We start from the raw sequence: 27,125 nt of genomic DNA on the forward strand, positions 1-27,125 counted from the left end.
CAAAGGGCCATCTTGGTGGAAGTGGGGAAGGATAGGTAGAACTGTGCATATTGCTGGCACTTGAATCCATGTCATCTGGCCAGTTCACCTAGTGGTTGCATAGACGTTGAAAAGGACCAGAGTGAAAATTGACCCTGGTCAGTTGGTCAAGTGGTTGCATGTAGGTGTTGAAAAGGACCCTGGTGAAAATTGAACCCCACAAATGAGGGGGCTAGTGGTAGCAATGCAGTTTCCAACAGTACTCTTTGGGTGCATCCCTCCAGGAAGGACTCAAACCATGTTAGTGCATTAAACTGGACTCCTGCCACCTCTCTCAGGTGAGGCAGCAGTATCTCATGGTCAACAGTGTTGAATGCTGTGGAGAGGTTCAGGAGGATGAGAATAGATGTCTGTCCTCTATCCATTGACAGGATATCATCCATCAGTGCCACTGAACTGGTTTCCGTTCCATGTCCTGAGTCTAGATTGAGCCAGATCTAGAATTTTAGCTTCTGTTATGAGCTTGTAGGTTGGCCTTTTGCTAGCTTCTCTATGAGCTTGCTCAGGAGTGGGAGGTTTGTCATTGGTGGTAGTCGGCTTGGACTGAAGTATCCAGGGTGGGTTTTGTTAGGGTTTGTCGGACTATTGCTCGTTTGAAGGAGGAAAGGAAGATTCCTTCTCTGAATGACATTAGCTATTTCAGTCAGGAGTGGTGCCAGCTGTTCATGTCTCTCTTTCACACTCCCGGAAGAGCATGGGTCAGATTCACAAGTCTTGGCTCAAACTCCTTTACGATGCGTGATGAGTAGGTGTACTGACTGCAGGCAGGCTGTTGCTTGATCGATATAGGCAGAGTGGATCCATGCTGTTTGAGAAGCATTCCCAAATGTGAATGATTGTTCCAACGAAGTAGGATGATAGATCTTCACAGAGCTTGGTGCTATAGGCATTCAGGATGAATGAAGCGGGCAGCCACCCTGGATAACTGCTTATGGAGGGATTTAGCAACCTCAGTAGAGGTGGACAGGAAGGTCCTCTTGGCCTGTAATACAGTCTCAGCATAGGCTTTGAGGAATTTGTTTTATCCTGTCTGAATCAACCATTGTTTTCTGCTGTCAGTGTTCAAGTTTCCATCCCTCTCTATTCATCCAACCTAGGGTATCAGAAAACCAAGGAGATCTGTGTTAGCATTGGGGAGGAAGGGGCCATTTGGGGGCCAGTGTGTCAATGGGCAAGGCTAGTTTAGAATAGTAATGATTCACTAGGTCCTCAACTCCTAATCCTGTGGGTGGATTGCTGTTGTCCGTCATTTAGCAGACTTTGGAACTTGTTGGAGTCGTCGAGGGAGCTGTAGCAAGAGCAGATCTCCTCACAAACTAGGATGAGCCAACAAACAATTCTCTGAGGGTATGTCTACACTACGAAATTAGGTCGAATTAATAGAAGCCGGTTTTATAGAAATCGGTTGTATACAGCCGATTTTGTGTGTCCCCACATAAAATGCTCTAAGTGCTCTAGTCGGCGGACCGCGTCCACAGTACCGAGGCTAGTGTCGACTTCCGGAGCATTGCACTAGGGGTAGCTATCCCACAATTCCTGCAGTCTCTGCCGCCCATTGGAATTCTGGGTTGAGATCCCAATGCTCGGATGATGCAAAACAGTGTCGCGGGAGGTTCTGGGTACATGTCGTCAGGCCCCTCCCCCTCTGTCAGAGCAACGGCAGACAATAGATTCGCGCCTTTTTACCTGGGTTACCTGTGCAGACACCATACCATGGCAAGCATGGAGCCCGCTCAGCTCACTGTCACCATATGTCATCTGGGTGCTGGCAGACGTGGGACTGCGTTGCTACGCAGCAGCAGCTAACTGCCTTTTGGTGATAGACGGTGCAGCATAACTGGTAGCCTTCATTGGCGATCTGGGTGCTGGCAGCCGTGGGGCTGCATTGCACTAGCCCCTTGCCTTTTGCCTTTTGGCAGTAGATGGTGTATTATGACTGGTAACCATCCTATTACAAGTTGGATCATCGCACATTAGCAGGGTCTTCCCTGAGCAGCAGATCGTGCAATAGGCCTGAAGGCCATCGTAGTACACTAACTGCCAAGCGCCCAGTATTTGCTGCCAAGCACCCAGAAGATGCCGAGGGCTATCAATCATGCTGCACCGTCGTCTTAAGATGTAAAAAATAGATTTGTTCTGTATTCATTTGCTTCCCCTCCCTCTGTGAAATCAACGGCCTGCTAAATCCAGGGTTTTCATTTTAATCTTTGGGGGGACCATTCTGTGTGACAGTTGTTTGTGTTTCTCCCTGATGCACAGCCACCTTTCTTGATTTTAATTCCCTGTACTTGTACGCCATGTCGTCACTCGGCCCTCCCTCCTTCCCACCCTCCCTCCTTCTCCTGGTCCGTCAGATACTAGTTTCGCGCCTTTTTTCAGACCAGGCGCCATAGCTAGCACTGGGATCATGGAGCCCGCTCAGATCACTGCAGCAATTATGAGCACTATGAATACCACGCGCATTGTCCTGGAGTATATGCAGAGCCAGGACATGCCAAGGCGAAACCCGGACCAGCCGAGGAGGCGATTGCAGCGCGGCGAAGAGAGTGATGAGGAAATTGACATGGACATAGACTTCTCACAAGGCACAGGCCCCAGCAATGTGGAAATCATGGTGTTACTGGGGCAGGTTCATGGCGTGGAACGCTGATTCTGGGCCCGGGAAACAAGCACAGACTGGTGGGACCGCATCGTGCTGCAGGTATGGGACGATTCCCAGTGGCTGCGAAACTTTCGCATGCGTAAGGGCACTTTCATGGAACTTTGTGACTTGCTTTCCCCTGCCCTGAAGCGCCAGAATACCAGGATGAGAGCAGCCCTCACAGTTGAGAAGCGAGTGGCGATAGCCCTGTGGAAGCTTGCAACGCCAGACAGCTACCGGTCAGTCGGGAATCAATTTGGAGTGGGCAAATCTACGGTGGGGGCTGCTGTGATCCAAGTTGCCAGGGCAATGAAAGACCTTGTGATATCAAGGGTAGTGACTCTGGGCAACGTGCAGGCAATAGTGGATGGTTTTGCTGAGATGGGATTCCCAAACTGTGGTGGGGCCATAGACGGAACCCATATCCCTATCTTGGCACCGGAGCACCAAGCCACCAAGTACATAAACTGCAAGGGGTACTTTTCAATGCTGCTGCAAGCCCTGATGGATCACAAGGGACGTTTCACCAACATCAACGTGGGATGGCCGGGAAAGGTACATGATGCTCGCGTCTTCAGGCACTCTGGTCTGTTTCGAAAGCTGGAGGAAGGGACTTTCTTCCCGGACCAGAAAGTAACTGTTGGGGATGTTGAAATGCCTATCGTGATCCTTGGGGACCCAGCCTACCTCTTAATGCCATGGCTCATGAAGCCGTACGCAGGCAGCCTGGACAGGAGTCAGGACCTGTTCAACTATAGGCTGAGCAAGTGCCGAATGGTGGTGGAATGTGCATTTGGACGTTTAAAAGCGCGCTAGCGCAGCTTAGTGACTCGCTCAGACCTCAGCGAAAAGAATATCCCCATTGTTATTGCTTCTTGCTGTGTGCTCCACAATATCTGTGAGAGTAAGGGGGAGACATTTATGGCGGGGTGGGAGGTTGAGGCAACTCGCCTGGCCCCTGATTACGCGCAGCCAAACACCAGGGCGGTTAGAGGAGCACAGCAGGGCGCGGTGCGCATCAGAGAAGCTTTGAAAACGAGTTTTGTGACTGGCCAGGCTACGGTGTGAAACTTCTGTTTGTTTCTCCTTGATGAACCCTCTGCCCCCCTGCCCCCACCCGGTTCACTCTACTTCCCTGTAAACCAACCACCCCCACCCTCCCCTTCCCCTTTGAGCACCGCTTGCAGAGGCAATAAAGTCATTGTTACTTCACTTTCATGCATTCTTTATTAATTCCTCACACAAGTAGGGGGATAATTGCCAAGGTAGCCTGGGATGGGTGGGGGAGGAGGGATGGAAAAGGACACACTGCATTTTAAAACTTTAACTCTTATTGAAGGCCAGCCTTCTGATACTTAGGCAGTCGTCTGGGGTGGAGTGACTGGGTGGCTGGAGGCCCCCCCACCGTGTTCTTGGGGTCTGGGTGAGGAGGCTATGGAACTTGGGGAGGAGGGCTGTTGGTTACACAGGAGCTGTAGCGGCAGTCTCTGCTCCTGCTGCCTTTCCTGCAGCTCAACCATACGCTGGAGCATATCAGTTTGATGCTCCAGCAGACGGAGCATTGACTCTTGCCTTCTGTCTGCAAGCTGACGCCACCTATCATCTTCAGCCCGCCACTTGCTCTTTTCATCCCGCCATTCATCCCGCCACCTCTCCTCTCGTTCATATTGTGCTTTTCTCATGTCTGACATTGACTGCCTCCACGCATTCTGCTGTGCTCTATCAGCGTGGGAGGACATCTGGAGCTCCGTGAACATATCGTCCCGCATCCTCCGTTTTCTCTTTCTAATGTTCACTAGCCTCTGTGAAGGAGAAACATTTGCAGCTGGTGGAGGAGAAGGGAGAGGTGGTTAAAAAAGACACATTTTAGAGAACGATGGGTACACTCTTTCGTTACAAGGTCGCATTTTTCCTCTGCCTGCCGGTTTGGTATGAGAGATCAGTCACGCACTGCCAGGCAACAGATTTCGGCTTGCAGCCAGCCATGGTAATCCACAGTCTTTTGGCTTTTTTAACCTTCTTAACATGTGGGAATGGTTTCAAACAGCAGCGCATTTCCCATATCAAGGATGAATTGGGTTGGCCATTTAAAATGGGTTTTCAGTGTAAAAGGAGGGGCTGCGGTTTCTGGGTTAACATGCAGCACAAACCCAAGTAAACCACCCCCCCACACACACACCCGAATCTCTGGGATGATCACTTCACCCCTCCCCCTACCGCGTGGTTATCAGTGGGGAACATTTCTGTTCAGAAGAGCAGGAACGGGCACCTCTGAATGTCCCCTTAATAAAATCACCCCATTTCAACCAGGTGACCGTGAATGACATCAATCTCCTGAGGATAACAAAGAGAGATAAGGAATGGATGTTGTCTGCATGCCAGCAAACACCGGGACCATACGCTGCCATGCTTTGTTATGCAATGATTCCAGACTACGTGCTCCTGGCCTGGCGTGGTAAAACGTCATACCATGGCGGACGGGATAAGGCAGCCCTCCCCAGAAACCTTTTGCAAAGGCTTTGGGAGTACATGAAGGAGAGCTTTCTGGAGATGTCCCTGGAGGATTTTCGCTCCACCCCCATACACGTTAACAGACTTTTCCAGTAGCTGTACTGGCCGCTATTGCCAGGGCAAATTAATAATTAATCATTAAACACGCTTGCTTTTAAACCATGTGTAATATTTACAAAGGTACACTCACTAGAGGTCTCCTGTGTGCCCTCAGGGTCTTGGGTGAGTTCGGGGGTTACTGGTTCCAGGTCCAGGGTGACAAACATATCCTGGCTGTTGGGGAAACCGGTTTCTCCGCTTCCTTGCTGCTGTGAGCTACCTACATTACCTCCATCCTCATCTTCCTCGTTCCCTGAACCCTCTTCCCTGTGTGTTTCTCCATTGACGGAGTCATAGCACACGGTTGGGGTAGTGGTGGCTGCACCCCCTAGAATGGCATGCAGCTCCGCGTAGAAGCGGCAAGTTTGCGGCTCTGCCCCGGACCTTCCGTTTGCTTCTCTGGCTTTGTGGTAGGCTTGCCGTAGCTCCTTAATTTTCACGCGGCACTGCTGTGTGTCCCTGTTATGGCCTCGGCCCTTCATGGCCTTGGAGACCTTTTCTAATACTTTGCCATTTCTTTTACTGCTACGGAGTTCAGCTAGCACTGATTCATCTCCCCATATGGCGAGCAGATCCCGTACCTCCCGTTCGGTCCATGCTGGAGCTCTTTTGCGATCCTGGGACTCCATCACGGTTACCTGTGCTGATGAGCTGTGCGTGGTTACCTGTGCTCTCAACGCTGGGCAAACAGGAAATGAAATTCAAACGTTCGCGGGTCTTTTCCTGTCTACCTGGTCAGTGCATCTGAGTTGAGAGTGCTGTCCAGAGCAGTCACAATGAAGCACTGTGGGATAGCTCCCGGAGGCCAATAACGTCGAATTCCGTCCACACTACCCCAATTCTGACCCACAAAGGCCGATTTTATCGCTAATCCCCTCGTCGAAGGTGGTGTAAAGAAACCGGTTTAAAGGGCCCTTTAAGTTGAAAGAAAGGGCTTCGTTGTGTGAACGTGTCCAGGCTTAATTCGATTTAACGCTGCTAAAGTCGACCTAAACCCGTAGTGTAGACCAGGCCTGAGTGTCAGCCAGCTGTCTCTGTAGCCTTAATTTTGTCAGTCCAGAGAGAGAGGATTTCCGGTTCCCCAGATATCGCACCAAGAAGAGAGCCCCATTAAATTGCTGTCTGCTTGTACCCAGAAGAGCAGCATCAGAGGGACATATGGCAGAAAAGTGTTGCCTCTCTGACACATTTATAGCAGGTCGCCTGGTATCCTGCCCCCACTCATCTCTCCTGACTGCTTATGCACAGCTGAATTGTTTTGTTTTAGCTTTAACTTAAGTAGAGCATTATAGCAGTTCTTGGTGTAGCTCTTTTTATCACAAATGCATAGGAGGCAGTCTTGGGGCGACCTCCGACTCGATATTGCTGCTCAGCATTGCTGTAGAGAGGTTCAACAACTCCATTTTTATTTGCAACTGCCACCCAATTCCTGTGTTCTGACGGGTTGGTATCTTGCATTGTATTGTGACACTCATTAGGGAGCATGAAGCTGTTCCCAGGCGAGTCCTGACAACAGTGTAACTAAAGGACAGATGTACAGGGGCTTGGGTTGCAAAGCCAATGAGAGGGACTAAAGGCCATTCCCAAGATAAGGTGGAACAATGCTGAACAAAGGATGGTGGTGGGGATTGAGTGGGGAGGTTAGTTAATTTTTGTTCTGTTTCTGTAGTCGCTGGGTAATTTGAATATTGGGGTAACTGGCAAGTCTGTTTCTGTATTCACTTACTTTAAAAGCTTTTGGGGTGCCCAAAGGGCTAGATGGGGGTGGGGAGGTGGTGCTGTTTTATTGTAGAGCAGTAAAAGTCCAAATGGGTAAGTGGGGCCAGAGGAAGAAGAGAAACCTGATCTTGGAAATCTGTAATAAAAATAATTCCATTTAGAAACTGTTAAATTTACTTTTAAATACCATTATTTGGCTTTTTAAAAGTCCATAGGAACAATTTTACATGACACAAGGGTGTTTGGAAACTATTTTAAACTTGCCATAATTTGGTAATGAAAAGGCTCAAATTGTGATCACAATGAGACCCTTCAGATGGTGCTGCAATGTTGATTAATGCACACCTTGGGTGCCTTGGAGGCATTCGACTAGAGCCCATGCATCACTATGCACCTGAGGTATTCATTAATCAGTGCTACTGCGCAGCCTGCCATGTCTCAGTGATTGATTAACATATGGGGTATGTTCAGACCATTGTGGTTAGGAGACATTTAATTTTTCATGGCACCTGAAACCATAGATCAGCTGGTATATATGAGCTATGCAAGTCTGTCTGGCAATTTTTATTTCATTTTATTGATTTTATTTGTTCTGACACGTAGTATCTAGACAAATGACATAGATTAAATGCAAACAGATGTTAAATGGAACTATCTGCAATAGGCTGCATAAACAACCTTCTTCCTTATACTGGCTGCATTTAACCCTAAAGAGCCCTCTTGTGGTCTATAGTTAAGAAATGGCTGGCCAAAAATATTTCTTGCATTGCTCTTTGATGGTCGATAAAGTCAAACTCTGTCTGTTATTTAGAAGGAAGGTGCCGCCGTGGCAAAAGACTCTCCACATAGAGTGTGCCCTGCATCTGAGTGCACATCTAAGAACTGTTAGAAAAAGCAATTCATATGGTGATCTCAGCCATCATTGTGGTACATGGAAAAGAGGGTGACCAACTGAATTTTAAGGAAATAATAATAAAAAAAAGACTGCATGGGGGACAAAATACAGTATAACCAGGGGTGGCCAACCTGAGTTTGAGAAGGAGCCAGAATTTACCACTGTACATTGCTAAAGAGCCACAGTAATACGTCAGCAGCCCTGCATCAGCTCCCAGCGCCTCCTGCCCACCGGCTGCTATGCTGATCAGCACCTCGCCCTCCCTCCCCGCACCTCCCAATCAGCTGTTTCATGGCATGCAGGAAGCTCTGAGAGGGAGGGGGGAGGAGCAAGGGCACGGCAGGCTCAGGGGAGGGTACGGGAAGGGGTGGAGTGGGGCAGGGCCTGTGGCAGAGCCAGGGGTTGAGCAGTGAGCACACACACCCCCCCCCAGCACTTTGGAAAGTTGGCGCCTGAAGCTCCAGCCCCGGAGTCGGTGCCTATACAAGGAGCCGCATATTAACTTCTGAAGAGCTGCATGTGGCTCCGGAGCCACAGGTTGGCCACCTCTGGTATAACGATTATTTTAAAAGAACAGACCCCAGTCATACTGTAAAATTGTACCATGTGCATTGGAGTATATAGTGCTTTGCATGATTACTGACGAAATGTGGGGAAAAGTGTGCCCTGTTTTGATTTGATAGGGACATATGATGGTTGGTTTGTCACCCTAATGAAAAGAGAAACAATCCCTAAAGTAATTAGGTCCAAGGCAAAGCAGGACTTCAGAGGTTAGAACCAACACCTTGAATTGAGTCTGAAAGCAGATGAAAAACCAGCATGCAGTTTGTAGAGCACTGTTATAATGGAGCCAGATGAGCGAAGAGTTGTTCTGTCAAATCTTGATATTAATCTTCCCCAAAAATTTGTTTCTATAGTTAATGGACTTTTCTTGGTGACACTGTTGAGATTACTGCACAGTTCAGTCTTGTTTTCGGGTTAAGCCAACTGAATGACAGACAATTGGGCATAACAGTTATTCTTTTCCTGAATACGCTAATCATTTCGTCTCAAAATAATAATCCACATTATGACTGCACTAAAAAATCTGAAAGGCTCTGTTTAAGCATTGAGCTGAATTTACACTTTTTTTTTTTCCCTCCTGTAGGGTGGAAAGGTTTCTTGTAACTTTGAAATAATGTAAGGAGATACCACATAATGTTTACACATATAAGCTAAGTACCAGGTAGCAGAGTGATAGCTTCGGAAAGTAAGTTCCTCTGAATTGTTGGTTTGGATAAAGATGAGTGACCTTTAGAAACATGCCTTAGAAAAACGTTATCAGCTATAAATGGCCCAGACCCTCTATCTGCTATTACTATTAGCAAGAGCTTTTGGTGTAATATAATATGTGTGTGTTTTGCTTTATCTTGCTGGCCTAAGCAGGTTACACAAGCTAGTAGCTACCGTAGATACTGTGTGCTTCCAAAAATCCTTTGGAGTCAAGTAACAAAACAAGAATCTTTCTTCCATGAAACTGTTCTGTGGTGGGGTGGAAGGGGTCTTGGTAACCGGCTACCTCTGACACAGAAGTTCTCGAATATTGTTTTTCATAGAAGGTGGAGATGTCCCCAAGAGTTTCATGATTCCATAAAATCCTGTGATAGCTATAGCAATTGCTTATGTGAAAAAGAACTGATAGGAAGGTATTTAATGTATTTTAGCTTCTTTTCATGCAACTTAGATTGACAAAGGTGCCAAATACCTTGATTGAAAGAGAAAAAAAGATAAGATAAATGTCCAGTCCTTTTGAAAGTCTGGAAGTATAAACACCTCTTACACGATACAGATATACCATACCAAATGCAATGATTGTAAGGAGGAATGGGAAGTACGGGTGAAATATACTGTTGTCATATTCTGGTTTCTCTCTGGGTACTGCATCATATTTCCAGTTTGCATAGACCAAACTAAATTTACTGTGATATCACCAGTTCATCATCCTGTAAGATCTTCATCATCTTCCAATTCCTTGATGTATTAATTTTCTGGGAATTAAAAAAAAAAAAAAAACAACAAAAAAACTTTCAAGAGAGAATGTGTTGTAAAAGCCATGTCAAGTTAAAAAAATGCTCTGACTTTAGGTAAGCGATTGACTGACTTTCTTGTGGATGATGATCAATTATTTTGTAACATCTCAACCCCACCCAGCACTTGGCTATTGTATAAATAGTTAAAATAAAACAATAATAGCTTTTTTATCGTGGGTTTTTTTTGCAAACTGCCAGAATCATTGGTCTTATGATCTATTTTCATGCTCATTAATTTTGATTTTTTTTTGCTTGTGAGTCTTAATTTGCAAATAGTGGGATTACCGTGACATAGGTAGAGGAAGATCCTCCTCTCAATCGTATCTTATCATGGACATAATGAAATCTTTAGGGAGGGAATCATTAGTACTTATGGTATATGTGGACTAAATAAGGAGAAAATGTTCCCTTGACATAATATCATACTTGCGGCCAACATACTTTATATTCAGAAATTATTATTTGTAGCTTAATGGATCGAAAATATGTACTGAGGAAATGTTTATTGTGAAACAAGGATATGAGATGAAACAATGGGACAAATCATTTTGCTCATAAAGACAGTATGATCGGCCTCCATGGGGCAATGGTACCAACTGCATCAAGTAATATAACAAATAACACAGAGGTACTAATTAGGGGCACTAAATCAAGCCAGTTCACTCCCTGCTAACAAAATCTAGCCGGCCTGCTTGTGTATTTTGTTTCTTTTTATTTTTTAACTTTAAGATCACAATGTTCTTGAGATGTGTTTTACACTGAGCATAGTTTCACTGACGAGGTAAATGCAAAGTGCCTTTCCAACAATCTCCCACCATATGGGGGATGATTTTTAATACAATCTTAGCAAAATCCTATTAAACTGTATTTTCCTTTCACATTATTGTATTGTATTTTCCTTTCACATTATTGCTGATAGTATTTGTATGGTAAAGTTTTCTCCTTGTATAATTGGCTAGATCATCCTTCCAGATTCATCTAGCAGGGCTACAATATGGTGTTTGCAATAGGATAGTGAAATGTGGCAATAAACATGGGAATATAGCATCATGGAAGCAACCAGATTTCATAGAGAAAGAAGATGCTTCATTTCATGGCTATTAACATGAACAAGTCGAGGCGAGCGTATTCTGGTTCTGCATTCAAAGTAAAGGAACACCATTATTCACGTTGACTTTTCTTTGTCCCCTTGTGTTGCTGCTTATGTCATAGAATGGATTTTCTTTAAATATATTGCACAGAATACTTGTTTAATGGTTTATTTTAACAGACTAATTTAAATGCACAACGAGTCATAGTGTGTTTTTAAGACACGATGTAGGAAATGGAATAAATGCCTGCCACCTATGTGATTACATTGTAACATTTTTTTCCTGCTTATTTAGCAGATAAATTGATTAATTTCAGCATTGCTTTATGTTGCCTGCTAACAGTGTGAGTTTGAACTGTTTGCAAAGGGAGGCAGGGAATAAAGTCCAGGTGTTACCCGCCCACCCTAGGGGCACCCACCTTTACCCTGTTCCTAGGGCTCAGGGAATAACCCTGTTAATTTAGGCACCCACCCTTACCCTTCTGTGAGCTTAAGGTGTAACCTTACACTCTGTGGGTTTGCGGGGTCTTTTACCCGTGAAAGAGCCTTACACAATAATATTCTTAACATCTCTTTATTAACAATCACCAAAATAGAATTGACATGCTTAAGCATACAATGTTCCCCACTCCCAATAAGGCAGACAAACTTTTCCCTTCTGGCCAGTCAGGATCAGGTCATCCAGAGGCTCCAACTTCTGCACGATATAGTTGGCAGGGTGTTAAGGTCTGGCAGCTCTGATCTTGGGCTGTGTCCTGGAGTTGGTTCCAAAGAACTTCCTTTTGGACTCCAGTTTATATAGTGAAACTAGATTCCTGCTTAGCTATACCTTAACCAATCAGTTTACTAAAGTATCCCGGCCAATGGGAGCTGCAGAGCCAGGACTCTGGGCAGAGGCAGCATGCAGAGCTGCCTGGCCACGCCTCCACCTAGCAGCTGAGCGAGGGGATGTTGCCGCTTCGGGGGACGCCCCCAGGTAAGTGCCGCTCAGAGCCTGCCTCACCCCATCCCGTGCCCCAACCCCTGCCTCCTCCCACACCCAAACACTGCTGCAGGGGGGCGCGATGGCCCAAGACTGCCCCAGCAGCTGCCTGAGCTGCCCCTGAGCCAGGCGCACCTGCCGCTGCAGAAGTCACGGAGGTCACAGAAAGGTATGGAATCCGTGACCTCTGTGACAAACTCGCAGCTTTATTGATAAGTGATTCCTTGCCAGACAGAATGCAATCAAAGAAAGTTTTCTTAAACATCTGAAGATCTGTTTCTTTATCTGGTGGCAATGTGTACTATTAGGACAGGATCGCCTTCTTAACAACCCAATAGTCCATTGTTTTAATGGCATTTAGATGGAATGTGAGGCTGTGACTTTCTGCTGCTTGGCTCGTGGTTGCTGCCTTCCTAATATGGCTGCCGAAAAAGGCCTCAGACCTTACACAGGGTGTTGTTTTTTTTTAAAGGCAACATAGTCCATTTGGTACATTCCAAAGACAAAAATTATGGTTGTCTGCCTCAGAGAGAACTTTTAGTCAATTAAAAAAATCTTTCCTGGCACAGACAGTCTAGGGCAATTTAGGAAGGGGGATAGTCTTTGATCAAGGATAGGAAAATGGGGAAGATCCCTCATTGTGACTCCCAAGGGTCTTCATTCAATGCAAACACAGAAATATGTGTTACTTTATAGTTCTGAAAATATTTTCTTCAAAATTTAAATCAAACTGGTCTGTGTATTGCAGTGAACAAATCTGATTAACAGCACTAAGTAAAATGCTTGGGTTTTTCAATGGCTGAACTGTTACAAGAAGCTAATGTGGTCTCTCTTTTAAACTTTTTTTTCTCTCCTTGTAAACTTGTTCAGCACTTACTGCTATGTGATCTCTAAAACTTTGTGAAATTATCACCTGGTTTCCTGAGTGGTCAATATGGGAGGAAACTTTGTGTGTTTGCAACCCCCATAAAATGAAGATCTGGCTATCTCAGTGCAGTAAACAAAGACTAAAACAAATACAGAAGCACCTGCAAATTCTTCTGTTAAGCATTTTGTATTCAGTTTTAGAGTTGCTCCATGAGACCCTAACCCTTAACTAAGTTATGGGAAACAAGATATACCTTGCAAAGTTTTCAACTTTGGTACAGAATTATGGGAATCTAGTTTACTTGTGGGACCCACTATGGTATTTTAAAAAACTACTCTGCAAGAAAATTTGTTAGGGTAGGATAGTGCCTTTGGCTCCCATCCCGCCAATAGTGTTTGCTCAGAAGCTCCACCAGGAACAGCAGAATGAAACGGGCAACGGGCTTTGTTGCCAGGATAGGTTCCTGGGTTAGTGTTTTTGTTGTGTGGTGTGTGGTTGCTGGTGAGTATTTGCTTCAGGTTCGGGGGCTGTCTGTAAGCGAGGACTGGCCTATCTGCCAAGATCTGTGAGAGTGAGGAATAGTCCTTCAGGATAGGTTGTAGATCCTTGATGATGCGCTGGGGAGGTTTTAGTTGGGGGCTGAAGGTGACGGCTGGTGGCGTTCTGTTACCTTCTTTGTTGGGCCTGTCCTGTAGTAGGTGACTTCTGGGTACTCTTCTGGCTTTGTCGATTTGTTTCTTTACTTCAGCAGATGGGTATTGTAGTTGTAAGAACACTTGATAGAGATCTTGTAGGGTTTGTCTCTGTCTGAGGGGTTGGAGCAAATGCGGTTGTATCTTAGAGCTTGGCTGTAGACAATGGATCGTGTGGTGTGGTCTGGATGAAAGCTGGAGGCATGTAGGTAAGTATAGCAGTCAGTAGGTTTCCGGTATAGGGTGGTGTTTATGTGACCATCACTTATTAGCACTGTAGTGTCCAGGAAGTGGATCTCTTGTGTGGACTGGTCCAGGCTGAGGTTGATGGTGGGATGGAAATTGTTGAAATCATGGTGGAATTCCTCAAGGGCTTCTTTTCCATGGGTCCAGATGATGAAGATGTCATCAATGTAGCGCAAGTAGAGTAGGGGCGTTAGGGGACGAGAGCTGAGGAAGTGTTGTTCTAAGTCAGCCATACATGCCAACATGCCAACATTTTTATGGCTGACTTAGAACAATGCTTCCTCAGCTCTCGTCCCCTAACGCCCCTTCCCTTTCCTGGGCCAGCAGGAACTTAGTCTATAGAGAAACCCAAGAAAGATCACTAGAAAAGTTATTTAAGAGCATTGTGAAAACAGTCTGTACCCTCACCACCTCGGAGGGCAGGAATGCCTTGCACTTCTCATCAAGGATTCCCTTTGACCAACTGAAGGAGCAGCATTGTGGGCTACAAAGAGAAGTTTGTCCAGCCTTCCTTGACTAGAGGGAAGATCACTTCTATACACAGGACCTTTGAGAGGTACTAAAAGAGGAAATGAATTAGAGGAATCCCAGGACACAGACAGAAAAAGACTGAGAAGAAAGATTGAAAAAAAAGAAAAGAAAGAAACATGAGGGAGAAAAACAAAGTGCAGAAGGGTTGATGAGAGAGAGTCAGGGAGAAGTGGAAAGTGGAGAAAAATTGCGTGCATTTAGAGTGGAGACTGTACTCTAGTTTCTCAGCTCCCACTTTTAATGGTGGTAATTGCTGGTAGTCAGAAGGAGCTCTGGGAATAAAGTCTTTCACCTCCCATTTGGAAGTGTGTATGTCTAGCCTCTACCATTTCTCCTGGTGCCCTACACACAAAACTGTTAATCTTAAAACTGCTATGTTTTAATCTGGGAAACGTAGACTTTTTTTTTGAGCTTCCTAGGAGATTTTTCTTACTAAGATTTTATAGTTTGAAACTTGCAAATTGCATCTTGAATTTGGATAGTGGGTAATGTGGGTGGTGAACACAACTGCAAATGGCTTGGGGGTGGGGATTTCTAGTCTGTTTATTTTTGGCCACTGGACTATGTATGCCACTAGCACTCTAGAACAACTAAAGAATATTTCAAGTTAAATAATATAATTATAACAAAACTGGGTGGAAACTTCCATTGTGTCCTAATAATGCTTCTTAACACGTGAAGTACAGTATTGCATTTTACAGGTTCAAATCACCATGCATACATTAACTAATCTTGAGAAATATCCATGTGAGGGAGACATACCACATGTAGTAATCCTGAACAGTGCCTGAACATCACCACCATGAACTTCTGTACAGTGAGGCAATAAAGGTTCCCTCAATAATGGAGGCAGTATCAAGAAGGCTTGATCATTGCAAGGTGTCATGTATCATGGATTATGTTTGTTCTGCAAAATTAATGCTTGGGACAATGCTTGCTATCCTTGTTTTTTCCATACTATCTCAGTGTCACAGTAGGTATCTCTGAGCATTTTACCACTCTGTAATCATGTTAACACTCCAAGGTTACTAAAGATTTAGGAAATATTTAATATTTCCAGTCCTAATAGTAAACTTTTCTCAGTGTACTTGTTTATTAACTCATTTTATTGCTTACCAGAGCAGATGGACACCCAGACCAATGATCATCTATTTTGTATTTTTATTTATAGGTACCATTACACTTATTGTCCTTTCCTCTAATCTAAAAAAATGCCAAATTCTAGTTCTTGTGTTCTAGTTACTCTGTTTAACTATTGTGTGCTTTTGTGCACAGCCCTTCTCGTTAATAAGGTGGTGTAAGCTACCTGAGCGTAAAAAGAATAAAACTCTGTTGTGGTTCTCTTCTCCCACAGAAACACTGCATACTTCCTGAGATTCTGGGGTTTCCATTGTTTCATCCTAGTCATCCTTGAGGTAGCAGATTACGTTCACTAACATTCTGGTCATGGATGATAAGACCATTTTCCAGAACTCATAGGAGCTGGTCCTGGACCAGCCAGAGGTATTGTTGCTGATTGACACAAGATATTTTCGGGTGAAGAGCTTTGCCATTTTTCTCATTCCCACAACCTACCAATGCTTGGGGTTGTCAAACATATTTCCCTAGCCTGTATGTGGGTCACTCCCACCCTGACTTTCATCAACAGTTCATCTAACTCAGACCATTTAGGGAGTCCATCAGCATACTACTAGATCATTACTATTGCCAATTACACCAACCACGTACCTTCATGAATCCTTGATACAGGTCATGCCAGGAAGAAATAGTCAGATGAAACATCAGTCAGTGCCTATAAAGATGAATCCTTGATAGCTGCCACCTGTCTTCTGCAGTCAGCTATGTGGGCACACGAGAAGCATCACGATCATAGCTTCCTATTGATAACATGTTGTTTGTAGTCGATGAGCCCTTCACCATGATCTTATTGCTGACAAGGCACTGATCTGCCTTGCAGCAACTTGGCTGACTGACATCACAGGCCTGGTTCTCCATCTCTCTTCTCCCAAGGATACTCTAGTAACTACAGGTTCAGAACTACGAAATTCAAATTTGGAGGCAGGATAGCCATTCTATTCTCTTACAGGCTCAACTATTGGAAAATCTTACCCTTTGGCTCTGTCATAAGGGGGGAAAAGGTTGTATCCTTTGAGTATGTGTCAGTGTGGATCCCACTGTAGATGTATGATCGCTTGTGCATGAGACTTGTCTTTTGAATAGCTGTGTTCCTTGAGGGGGCACATATGCCCTGTACTGCCTCATGCTTCCATATGAGGGCATAAAGAGTGGGATGCCTACAACTGTCCCTCAATTCCCTCTTATTGCCCATGGCAGTGAGATGGGATCCAGTGAGTATCCAGACCTCTAGTCTTTAGCTCTTGCTAAACTCTTCATCATTCTTTCTACTTTCCATAGGAAAATAAAACCAACTCAACCCATCTAGACTGATCCCTGACAGTCGGCATGCCTATATAGGGCAGCTCAACTATTCCTGCCTCATGGCAGACTCTAAGTCAGTGGTTTTCAAACTGTGGTCGCGACCCTGTACTGGATGTAAGGCACTTGGTTGTGGCGGCTCTGGTCAGCACTGCCGACCGGGCCGTTAAGTCTCGTCGGCGGTGCTGCCCGGCTATGGTGAGCTAGTTTCTACCTGTTCTGACATTGCACTGTGTCCCAGAAGCAGCCAGCAACAGGTCCGGCTCCTAGGCAGGGAAGCCACAGGGCACCGCGCGCTGCCCCCACCCCAAGCACCAGCTCCGCACTCCCATTGGCCGGGAGCTGCACAGAGAGCTTGCGCACCTCCGCCTAGGAGCCAGACCTGCTGCTGGCTGCTTCCGGGGCGCAGTGCAGTCCACGGTGCCAGGACAGACAGGAAGCCTGCCTTAGCAACCCTGCTGCGCCGCTGACTGGGAGCCGCCTGAGGTAACCCCATGCCCCAATCCCCTGCTCCAGCCCTGAGTGTCCCACAAACCCGGAGCCCCTGAGTGCCCCCCAAACCCCTCATTCCCAGAGCCTGCCCCCTGTCCCCCACCGCACTCCAGCCCTGAGCCTCCTCCTGCACCCCAAATCCCTCATCCCCAGCTTCATTGGGTCATGGGCATCAACAATTTCCTTCAACTGGCTCTCCAGAAAAAAAGTTTGAAAACCACCACTCTAAGTTGTCAGACCTGGCAGAGGCTCTGATGCTGAAGATCGTTGACTATATGCTGCACTCAAGCATGCTGGCCTAGCATTCAGCTATCTCAAGGTCCATCTCACAGCAAGAGTAGCATGTCACATTCTGGTTCATTCATGCTTGTTTGTCTCCCATCAGCCTTATGCCCTAATGGAGGGGTTTGAAGCTATTCATCTAAAATAACATTCTGACACTTACGTTATTAGGGCACACTAATGTAGGTACACATTGTTATAAGCAGTGACTCTCACTCTGTTATAGGAATGTAAGATCAGTTAAGATGATTTAAATAAAATTGCTGCATCTTCATTTCTGTGGTTGTTCTTCTTTAAATACTTACAATGTATATGAATGGAATTAACGTGGTGATTTTTTGCATACTAACTGGTAATATCTAAATGTTGTTTAATGAGCTGACTGATAAAATTAGGGCTTGAAAAATCGCCTCAGGCACTTGCCCAAGGCAAGTAGGAAGCTTTTCCAGGCAATAGCCATCATCTATTACAAAATATAAACTTCCTTTTAAAAATTAGTAAGTTTCCAGTCCTCACGGGGGCAAAGAATATATTTTGCATAAGGAAGAGTAACTGAGGATGTGCTGTCTTCCTTAGTCCACAGACTGACAATTCCAGTGCCTCTGCTGCTCAAAGCTTGCCTAGGATATTGCAAAGTGAAAATTTGAACAGTCTTGTCATTTTCCCGGCCACTATTTAGAACAATATTTAGCATGGGGATCGGGCCCATTTCATTCTGCTGCTGCTTGGGAAAGCTATGAGCTATAGCAAAGGTGGGTAATAGAGCTTTACTGGAGAGGGAACCCAAAACTGAAAGCTAGGTGATCTTATACAGTAGTGGAAATTATCTCCCTTGTAGCAACCAGAAAATGAGGGAAGTTTAGAGTTGCATTTCTTCTGAACAATGGGTCCCTATCTCTGTCTACAGCTAGTACATTAGTTCTCTGGCTACTAAGAGTCTGGTAAAATTTCCTATCCTATGAGAGGGTGGATGGGAGTAAGAGGAAAACAAATTGATTGAATAAGTTAGAAATCTGTTGGGGGAGGGGCATTTTGGGGAGGGAGGAGAAATATTTTCTGCATTCTATGGGGTTTAGGTAGAGGATACAGGTACCATGAACAGAAAGTGTGTATATGGAGGGATGGGAAACAGACATTGTTCGGAATGGGATTTCAGTGTATATTTAGATGTTTTGCTGAATCAAGGCCCTTAGCCATTAAATTGGGAGAGAGAGTTGCCTTTGGGGGGGTTTGATGGCACAGCTGTTTTTCCACCCTGGATACTAGGTTCAGTCCTCGGGCATGAAACTAGTCTGTTTAGTGGAAAGAGGAGAGAGAGTTTTGAATTCAGAATATTGGCATAGTACTTGTAGATCAGAAAAGTGTCAGTATAAAAGTATCAGTACATTTTTCAAGATGTGGATGAAATTATATAGTTCAGATTTTGGTTACAAATTATGAACAGTCAAGTGTCAGAAGGAGGCTGGCCAATGCACAGTGTCTGGGTTTTGAACTGTAATAGGATTTGCAATCTCATTTTGCATTTATATCGGCCCTACCTTCATAGATAAACTTTGTCATGATGTATGTGAAATAAACAGGTCTGCAGCTATTAACATAAATAGCTGAGAAATACTGGATTAAAAAACATACTCCACTAAGTGACTTTGAATTGTATAACCTTAGAAATAAAAGTAATAGTGGGTGTGTCTACATAGCAATTAAACAGCCACAGCTGACCCGAGTCACAAACATCTACACTGCAATTTTACATCCATGCAGCCTGAGCCCCATGAGCCCGAGTCAGCTGATATAGGCCACCTGCCAGTGTTTAATTGCTATGTAGACATACCCAGAATGTCTGTCCCCCACATTTAGATACTCATATAGGCATTTAAGTACAGATGAGCATTTGTGTGTTTGTATGCAGAGTTGTACTGGTTTAACTAAAGGTGTGATTCTTACATCAGTTTAGTTAAATGAGTGCAGCTTTGTGTGTGGACACTCTTTTATATTGGTTTAAACTTTTTTTTTTAATTGGTTTAGCTTGAAGAGTACCCACACAGCCATTGGTATTGGTTTTTTAAAAAGATTTTAACAGTCTCTAAGGTGCCACAAGTATTCCTGTTCTTTTTGCGGATACAGACTAACACGGCTGCTACTCTGAAACCTAAGAAAATTAGCTTGATGGACAGATTATGAAAAGTAGCAAGAGAAGCAAATGTCTCTGATTTCTCATATGTGCTTCAGGGGGAAAAAAGTGTGTGTGTATTCTTTGAGACTGTGTTTTTCCTGCACTTCTCTCCCCAAAATACCATCGTGATATTTTCCTGTTTGCCAAAAAGTGCAGCCTTCTTAATGATGGCTTTCTGTCAATATGCTTAGAAATATTTTTCTCCTCTTATATCTGCAGGTAGAAGTGTCTTGACAACCAAGCAAGAAGGTGGATTATTTTTAAAACAATGCTTAGGCATCTGTAGAGATGATTTGTGGTTCAGTCCAGCTGGAGCTGACTGAATGAAGCTATGGGCTGTGCGTCAGCCAAGCATGTTTCTACTGTTCAAAATGAAGAGGAAGCTCAGAAGGGGAAGAACTACCAGAATGGAGATGTATTTGGTGGTGAGTGTTGTGGGATCTTATCTTGCTTACGCATCATTAATGTTTTTGAAATTCTAATTGGGAGTCTCACCTTTCTTATGAACTAAGAATGAAAAAGAAAGTTGAACTGAATCATGACAATACTAGTGGAGTTATCACATCTAAGGGATAGTATCGGAAGATTGTTGAAATTATATTGTTGTTATTTGGATCAGATGTGAAATCAGAGCGTTTATTGCAGATCTATGGAACGTTCTGCTTCCAGCAATCTGAAGTATGGTGGTATCTTCAACTACACACAGTGTAGGGAAATTTAAGGGCAACCATTCACTTCAAATTCCGAAGTTATACATTTTATATTTCTGCTATCAGGTGCCAATTTTGCTTTAAAATTTGCTTTAAAAGCCCTACTATGTAAGCAAAATAAATCCCCCAATTCCCTCCATCCCGCTATAACAGGAGAAAAATGTCAAACCCTAAGTCTTCTAGAGAGCAGAATATGAAAGTACTGTAAAATTAGAAGTGGGAAGTTATCAATAATATTTAAATAACCTTCTGTGAAGATTGAGGTGGTAGAGGAAGATTTTGAACATGGCAGGGTAACATAAAGCTAATCTGTGTAGTTGGAAAGAAGATAGTTTTGCCATGATACTTAAATGCTAATTATGGTAACGTCAACATTGTGATTTTTTTCAGACTCTATTAGCATATGTTTAACTATTTTTGTAATTGATGAGGAGTAGATTATGAAATGTGTTAAGAATGATTATAGAAAAATGTACACAATGTGAGGTTTCCAGGCCTGTCCAGACATTATAAAGAAACTATTTCCTACTAACAAGGTGATTTGGTATTGGATCCTTGGATTCAATATTCTTAAAATAGTTGCACTGCTATTTAGAATGCCAAGCTTCTCTTCTGTGGTGGTTGTTATAGCAATTATTTGTGCAGAATTAAGAATGCCATGCTGCAGTAGCAAAGCTATCACTGCTATTGAAGTAAGGAAGGAGGAGGAGCTTCACTTCAACCTGTCTGTGGAGGGTATGTTTATTCCCAGCAGCAGACACAAAGTAAAACTATCTCAAATTATATCTGTAATCTGAATTGAGGGTCTTCAAAAATGTGAACCTCTATGATGAGGGTGTTTTGGTTTGGTTGGGTTTTTTTTTGTTCATGTTTTCCTTTACTATCTTGTAAGATGATACATTTGATTCTGATTTCAGTATTTGAACTTTTATATAATACAGACTTTATGGATATTAAGAGCAAAATGTCCTCTTTTGTTATTAAAGGAATATTAAGATAGATGTTAACTGATATTTAAGCAGTAAGACTAGTCAGAAAATGCATTTCTGGGAGATTTTTTTCATTGCATGCCTTTAGTCCACAGTAACACAAGGGCATATACCATAACTTCAGTCACATGAGAACCTAAATTATGTTTAAAAGGTAAGAGGAATTTGAGGGTACAAGGGATTGTAATGGGATGTAGAATCTTGCCCCTTTATGTTGACACTTTGCCACCCTGGGCTAGATATGAAGCTACTGAAAGTTATCACCATCAGATGTTCAGGGGACTGTTTCAAATTTATTTCCTTTTCCATCTTCCTATAAAGAGTTTCCCATACCATCTTTGTTGTCGGTCTAGGCAGGCAATCTATGGTTTGGGGCCCCAATTCAGCAATCCATCCCTTCTCTCCAAAGCACTTCAAACACGTACTTAGGTCCCATTGAATTCGGTGGCACTTCAGCACATGCATAAATGCTTTGCTGGATTGGGGCTGGAATGCACCTAGAGACCAAGCTATTCTCTTATTTTTAGAAGTGGGCCCTCCAGATTAGGTTTGAGACATTTTGGAATTGCAGTATGGGGGGGAGGGGAGAGCCTTGCCTTTTTGCTGTCCTTGTTGCATCAGTTCTGTGGATCAATGGAACACATTGGTCTCCAGGTTTGGCAATGTGCCGTACTTCCGTGTGCATGGCATGTAAAATATGTCCTGCACAGTTTTTAATATAAAAAAGAAAGGGAGAAGTTTACACCTGAGCATAGGGTTTGTGCAACCTCATCAACAACCAATCAGAATTCCCTAGATTTCTATGTCTGTTTCATAATAGACTGAACCTCTTGCTTCACTCCTCCTTTCATGTTTTAAATTATCCTGGGCAGTTGCATTGTGTAAGATGAATTGGATCTGACATTGCAAGGTTATTTAAATTTCCTATTAAACATTTATGTTGTTAATCCAAAACAAAATTCCATCTGACACATCTGTAGAGTTATTCTTTCAGTAAAGGCAAAAAGAAATACAGTAAGCACTGTATCAGAGAGCTGTCACAACCAATCCACTACAAGCATAGAGATTAGCAATGCTAGATTTTACTGTAGGATGTCACCTAGGGCAATGAATCTTAAATGTAGCTTCAAGAGATGTTGGTGGTCCATGGTGCCACAGCCACCACTGATTGCTAACGGTGCTTCATAGCACTCAAGGGAGCCACAGCACTGCCAGTGCTCAGCCTCTCCCTCCTTCTGCCAGCTGCCGAAAAACTGCTGCATGTTCCCCTGTCAATAGCTGGGAGCCATAAAAGCAGCAGTTCATCTGATCCAACCAATTGCTATGGGCAGGGCATTTCTGCAGACCATTGAGAGCTAAGCTTATCTTCAGGACAAACTAGGCAAAGTAAGAACCAGGTTTGGATGGAGGAGAGAGACTGGGGAGCATACATCTGAAGTGGAATGAGACTCTGAGGGAGAATGTTTTAGGTGCAGTTACATGAAGAAGAGAATGTGGGGAGTGAGGTGAAAGAGTAATAGAGATAATGAATAGCAGGAAGGAGGGCTGATGCTATGGTCGCAGCATTGATTCTATACAAAGAGAAAAACCACAGAGATGCAAATGTATTTGTAATTAGTGATGCCCAAATCTGTAGTCATATCGGAGAGTAATCTGTCACAAAAAGATCTATTCAAAAACAGGCAGTGGGCTTTGCAGTTGCAAGAAGTCCACATGTACCTTGTTTAATTCTAACTGTGTTAATCAGGTCATATAGAAAAATGCTCTGGCCAGATTTATGAAAGGCCAGGATACTTTTATGACCGCTAATAGCATTTGTAGCTATGCAAGATAAATTAAGGTAATCAAATCTCCTATTTTGGGGGAGATTTGGTTATGGATAGCATTGCACAGTTGCCTCTAAGTGCATCATTGTTTCACTTTCTTCCAAAGCATCAGGTTTTGGGTATTGCCAAAGCTGAGGTGTGAAACTGAATAGACCAACAGTCAGATCTGGTTTAATGAATCCTATAGTGTGTTTTTGAGCAAGAGTTCCCATCTGTTCTATTCATACATCATAAATTAAAGGGTGAGATGAAGAATAATAAAAATTGCACCCTTGAATTAGTTAGACAGCTTTTTCCTTTACTCAATGCACAGCTTTTGTCTATTAAAGTTCAAATTACTTCTTGAAGCCAGGATTTTATGTGTTTTGTGCCTACACACATCACTAATGCAAATGTAGGGAAATGCTATATCTTTTGGTGCTGGGATGTCTGAGGAATATTCTCTGGGGAGAGGGGATTATGAATTTCATTCTGCTGGATGTTCCAACAAGTTATTCTAGGCTACATTTATCTACCTCACAGAGGGGTTCTGAGGATTAGATTGTCAGCACTGGTACAGTGCCTTGCAGATGTAAAAAGCTATATATAAGCTCTAAATACAAAGTTCCCTAGCTTTAAAATGTTTGCTTGCTCAGAGCCCTCAGTCATACTCCTTCATTTTAGGTGCCTTTTGTTTTATTATTATTTGTATGTTCAGTTCCTTCCTCAGAGAGGTGAAAGAAGGAGAAATTGGAGAAATCTGTCCCGAATAACAAGCTGTGCTTGATTTCCATTTCATCTTCTCTGATAGATGCTCCTGAGAGAACTTGAATGGCCATGTTAGGTGATGATGAGGAAGACAGGCTTAACTCATTGTTAGTGCTATTCTTCTCTTGGTGTTGAGTCTAATTTGAATGCACATGACATGCAATATTTTGCCCCTTGTTGCTCAGCTGGAGTCTGGAAAGCAGGCAACTTCCCCCTCACACTTTCTTCATAGAGTAGAGTCCCCTAACTGGGGCCCAGTAGTAAGTGCCTTCAATGTTGAGAGCTTGTAGAGTACAACCAGTATGACTGTTTTTACAAAGAATTGTGATGCTGAGCGACCAAGGAGAGGCAGTACAATCTTTCACTTGACTGTAGCCTACTCAGCTTTACTCAACTCAGCCTGCTTGGTTTAGCCTTAAAGAATTTTTAGAGGGGTTCTGAGTCTTGTCAACATTGGAGTAATTTGGTGATGCAAACCCATTCCACACCTGAAATGCAATGCCCATCCACAAATGAAAATGCTGGCAACAGTGCACAACATTTCCACTGCTTTATGGTTGCTCTTGCTCTGAGCTCTGTCTGCACTGAGAATTTTTAGCAATTCTACCTTTGGTCTAGCACTAGTACAGCCCCACCAATTGCAACCAGGGAAACACTAGAATAAACTGGGCAGTGCTGTTATCCCCACTATGCCATCTAACCCATAATGCTGTGGTAAAAAAGTTTAGACTGGTACCTAAACTATTGCTAGCATTAAGCACTACAGATGGAAAATATTATATCAAGAGCTAAGTGTTCTTGTTATTGTAACTAAAACTGGGTAGGTATCCATGGTCGGAGTGCTAATGTAAACAAGGTGTCATTGGTTGCTAGTGTGCTAATCACATGTCATCTAGACTTGCTCAGAGCAGGTTTAGATAAAAGTGGTGGTTTAAAACCACCTGGATGCTCTGCACTAGCTCTATTATCAATGGTAATTAGGGCTGTTGATTATTAATCATAGTTAACTCACGCGATTAACTCAAAAAAATGAACTGCGATTAATTGCAGTTTTAATCGCACTGTTACACAATAGAATTCCAATTGAAATTTATTAAATATTTGTGGATGTTTTTCTACATTTTCAAATATATTAATTTAAATTACAACACAGAAAACAAAGTGTACAGTGCTCACTTTACATTATTTTATTACAAATATTTGCACTGTAAAAATGATAAACTAAAGAAATAATAATTTTTCAGTTCACCTCATATTAGTACCATAATGCAATCTTTATTGTAAAAATGCAACTTACAATTGTAGATTTTTTTTTTGTTATATAACTGCACTAAAAAACAAAATAATGTAAAACTTTAGAGCCAACAAGTCGACTCAGTCCTACTTCTTGTTCAGCCAATCGCTAAGACAAACAAGTTTGTTTACATTTATGGGAGATACTGCTCCTGGCTTCTTATTTACAATGTCACCTGATAGTGAGAACAGGCGTTCACATGGCACTTCTGTAGCTGACATTGTAAGATATTTATGTGCCAGATATGCTAAACATTCGTATGCCCCTTCATGCTTCAGCCACCATTCCAAAAGACATGCTTCCATGCTGAAGATGCTTCTTAAAAAAATAATGCATTAATTTTTAACTGAACGCCCTGGGGGAGAATTGTATGTCTCCTGCTCTGTTCTACCCTCATTCTGCCATATATTTAATTTTCTAGCAGTCTCGGATGATGACCCAGCACATGTTGTTCATTTTAAGAACACTTTCACTGCAGATTTGACAAAAGGCAAAGAAGGTACCAATGTGAGATTTCTAAAGATAGCTACAGCACTCAACCCAAGGTTTAGGAATCTGAAGTGCCTTCCAAAATCTGAGAGGGATGAGGTATGGAGTATGATTTCAAAAGTCTTAAAAGAGCAACGCTCTGATGCGTAAACTAGAGATCCCGAGCCACCAAAAAAGAAAATCAACCTTCTGCTGGTGGCATACAGGGTGGATAAAAATCAATGATTTAAAAAAATAAAAAATAAAAAAAATCGGATTTTTTAAATTAAATCAGATTTTTTTGATAAAATGCGTTTTGAGGAAAAAACCTATCTAAAGATAGTTTTAATTAAGATACATTATAGCTCAAAGATATCTCATCATGGAATAGTGATTATAAATACTAATTCTATAGTATGAGACAATATATTCATGGAATATTTAAGAAAAGTTTTGTAAATGAGTTCCAAAAGTTCCTGGATTAGGGACCCAATTTTATGGGGTTCCAGTGGCTTCTGTATAGATTATTTAGGTTAATCTTTCTATCTACCCAATGGGACTCAGTGCTCAGTCTAGAAGATATCATCAGCGATGCTTAGTTTTGCAGTTCTCAAACTGTGGATTTGTGTGTCCAGAGATAACATGCTTGTTAACAGAAGTCTGGAGATAAATGTGAGAAGGGAAGGACAGGCAGTAGAAACAAAAGTGAAACTGTTTGAGCAGCATATTCCAGAAGTCTTGAGGTCTTTCTGAGTGTAGCCTTCGTTGATTTGAGATCTACAGTACATTCTCTCTCTAGAAGGGAGAACCTATAATGGCAGCAGGCTGTAAAAGAGACGCAGTTTGGGAATATTTTAATGAAGTTCCTCTACCTGTGGATAAGACAGGCATGCGTGCAAAATGCAAACAGTGCAACAAAGAAAAACTTGAATGCTTAACTAAATTCAAAAATTCATATGCTTGTTTTGTTAAAATATTATGTTTGCTGTTGAAGAAAAAAGTCCAGAATACATAGCGTTGTTGTTTTAGTTAAATAAAACAGTTTAAATGTCTGTCTGGTGATGTTCTCCTCCTAATTCAGCATGGCAAGAAAATCCTCCAAATATTAATGATTAACCTGTTGAATTGGAGATAGTTCACCGCCCAATGACTTCATAAATATCTGCTTCAATTACCTTTGGTAAATGAAATAACTAAACAATCATTCATTTTCTGATATAGCTGTAAAACTAATCTAAAAAGTTTTCAAAATAAATCACTTAAAAATGTATAGTGTGTACCTTCTAAAAATGAAACCTACGTCTATCTCTGAGTTGTGAAGAATAT

General features: G+C 43.0%; 1 protein-coding gene across 5 annotated transcripts in view; it reads left to right on the forward strand.

Annotated features, from left to right (window-relative positions):
- Window positions 1-27,125, forward strand: part of C8H1orf21 (chromosome 8 C1orf21 homolog) — a 258,076-nt gene that overhangs the window by 59,564 nt on the left and 171,387 nt on the right. For all 5 annotated transcript variants that reach the window (XM_034779350.1, XM_034779351.1, XM_034779353.1 and 2 more), the window contains exon 2: window positions 19,985-20,190. In XM_034779350.1, coding sequence (XP_034635241.1) covers window positions 20,097-20,190 — 94 coding nt within the window. In that variant the 5' untranslated portion in view covers window positions 19,985-20,096. The remainder of the gene's footprint in view (window positions 1-19,984; window positions 20,191-27,125) is intronic.

The sequence above is a fragment of the Trachemys scripta genome, chromosome 8 (genome assembly GCF_013100865.1).
Source record: "Trachemys scripta elegans isolate TJP31775 chromosome 8, CAS_Tse_1.0, whole genome shotgun sequence".
NCBI classification, from domain to species: domain Eukaryota; kingdom Metazoa; phylum Chordata; order Testudines; family Emydidae; genus Trachemys; species Trachemys scripta.